The 2,391-nt window shown below is 43.9% G+C and overlaps 1 protein-coding gene across 1 annotated transcript; it reads right to left on the reverse strand.

The window, feature by feature from the left end:
- Positions 1 to 280: 280 nt before the first annotated feature.
- On the reverse strand, positions 281 to 1,412 carry LOC141088453 (uncharacterized). Its single transcript, XM_073574572.1, has 2 exons — positions 1,372 to 1,412; positions 281 to 1,256 (listed from the first exon to the last, which is right to left on the reverse strand). The coding sequence occupies exons 1-2, from the start codon at positions 1,383 to 1,385 to the stop codon at positions 296 to 298; spliced, it is 975 nt and encodes a 324-aa protein (XP_073430673.1). The 5' UTR covers positions 1,386 to 1,412; the 3' UTR covers positions 281 to 295.
- Positions 1,413 to 2,391: the final 979 nt, after the last annotated feature.

Here is a 2,391-nt window from a genome sequence, read left to right on the forward strand (position 1 = left end):
ACCGGTGTACTATGAAATATTGTTGTGTGTTGTGTTACCAAGTATTGTGTTTACCTTTTACACCACTGGTGTAATTTGAATATTTCAAAAGAAAGAAGCAAAAAAGAAACAACACAATAAAGTTTTTTGAAAAAAAAACAGTTTATTTCTGAATTTGTAATATTGTAATTTTTTTTTTTTTTGGTATATATTACCTTTTTTGTAATTTTTTTTTGGTATATATTACTTTTTGTAACTTTTTTTTCTTGGTATATATTACCTTTTTTGTAATTATTTTTTTTTTGTTAAGAAAACATCACAGAGTGTGATAATGTTGGGTGGAGATAGTATTGGAGGGGTTAACAGGGTTGACCACATCGGGGGGGGTAGAGGACTGGGGAGGGAGTTGGTGAGGACCAGAAGTGGAAGGGGGGTTTAACACATGTGGTTGGGACGGGAGTGGATGGACAGACGAGGTTTGTGGGTACATTGAAGGTGTATGTGGGGGTGGGTATGGTGAGGGCATTGGGGTATAATGCAATGGGGAAGGTAGGTACTGGGAAGAATGGAATGGGGAACTAGAGAAAGGAGAGGGAGTGGTAGGAGGAGGGACGGCTGTGTGATGGATGGTGGTGGAAGGATGGACGGGGGAAGGATGGACTGTGGAAGGATAGACAGAGGGAGGATGGACAGGGGGAGGATGGACAGGGGGAGGATGAGATGCTTCAGCAAGCACTTCCACTAGAGCATTCTGACAGGCTTGCATCACACGCATCTGCTGGTGAGTACTTAAACCTTCCATTTGCCGGACAACAGATTGAAAAAAGGTATGTCTCGGTGTCTGGTTTGATTCTAAATTCATCTGTTCCATGTATCTTCTGAGTTCCATGATACTTTGATTGATCATGGTCAACCCAGAAGATAACCGTTGTCCATAAGTGTGGAAACCGTGTTGAACAGATGAGTTTAGACTCAAACAGTCAGACAAGGTCATCCTTTCCTGACTCCTCAGACGCTGCCGGCCAGAACCAAAAGTTGGTCGAGATGTTGCGGCAGTGTCTGAGGGGTGGGGAACAGGGAACAAGTCGTCACCAGCAGCTTCATGTGATGAAGTCTGCCCTGCTGCTCCAGTGCTGGTGGAGGGGATAGAGGGATGAGACAAGAGGGTAGGTACAGAGGGGTCGGATACCTCGATGTGGTCACCGGGGGCGGTCTCACTAGGGATCACTCCAGAGGGACGCAACTCTGATGCAGACTCCCGAGTGCTGCAGATGGTGCTAAAAAAAAAGGAGAAAAAAATGTATATTAAAAATATTGCTATTTAATTTAAGTTTGCTGAAAAAAAATTTGGTTAAACATTTCTACTACAGAAATTGTTTGGGGAATATTTACCTTCTGCACACCATTGTAGATCGCAGGAACGCCAGGGCTTTGTAGTTTGTAGTTTTTGTACTGGGGTCCCCGGCGTCCTCCCGACGATCCACTCGGGGTCTGAATCTCTTTGTTGTAGTCCCTCTTGAAGCGATCCCGCCACCGTGTGATAACCCTGTCACCTGTGAAGCAAAAAAAAAAAGGTTTAGTATTCAACACTTCACATGCTGGAAATATAAGTTACTGAAGTTGTAATACTTACGCACAAAATCCCTGGCCCTCGCATTGAGTTCCTCCCAATTGTCAATAACCTCGGAACACACCTCATCCCAGAGCCGTCGGGTGGTTGGTTGGTCGGCGTGTAGACGGTTTGCCATGTTCCACAGCGGCTCCCGGTTTTCCACCTCACGGATTAGGTCATCAGTATCGATGACCACACCCTCCTCCAGATGTCTGCGGGGAGCACGCTGTGAAACCTGTGAAGATAAAAAACAAAAGAAAAAACAAAAAATTACATTCTATTCAAACACATGATGTTCATTTAAACAATTATCCAAATAGGGTTACTTACCGTTTGCCGACCACCAGATGCATCACCTTGACGACCCTGGGATGTCCTGGGAGTCACTCTAGTACGGGCACCGGATTCTGAAGACTGTGGGAAAAAAAAAAAATTTTGTTTCGATGGATGCGTAGTTATGGTGTGTGCACTGTGATGAATGTTTGTGTTGGGTGTAGCATTATGTATCTGTGTATGTGCTAAACTTACACTCTGCGCACCCCCTCCTTGCGTCTCTCCACCCTGCACGTCTCCTCTTGGAAGCTCCTCTGAATCAGCTTCCTGCTAAAACATAATAGGATAGTGTTTTTAACCCAAAAAAAAAAATTAGTTTAAATTAAAAAAAAAAAATTTTTTTACCTCAGCTCGCTGATGATGTGACATTATGGTTTGTGGCTGCTGCGTTGGCAGCTGCGGTGCTTCCTGAAGTGATCTGCAAGTATAAAGACACTTGTTAAGCTACTATACAAAGGATCATAATA

Source organism: Dendrobates tinctorius, unplaced genomic scaffold, assembly GCF_039654945.1.
Source record: "Dendrobates tinctorius isolate UK_male_01 unplaced genomic scaffold, ASM3965494v1 ptg000003l, whole genome shotgun sequence".
Lineage (NCBI taxonomy): Eukaryota > Metazoa > Chordata > Amphibia > Anura > Dendrobatidae > Dendrobates > Dendrobates tinctorius.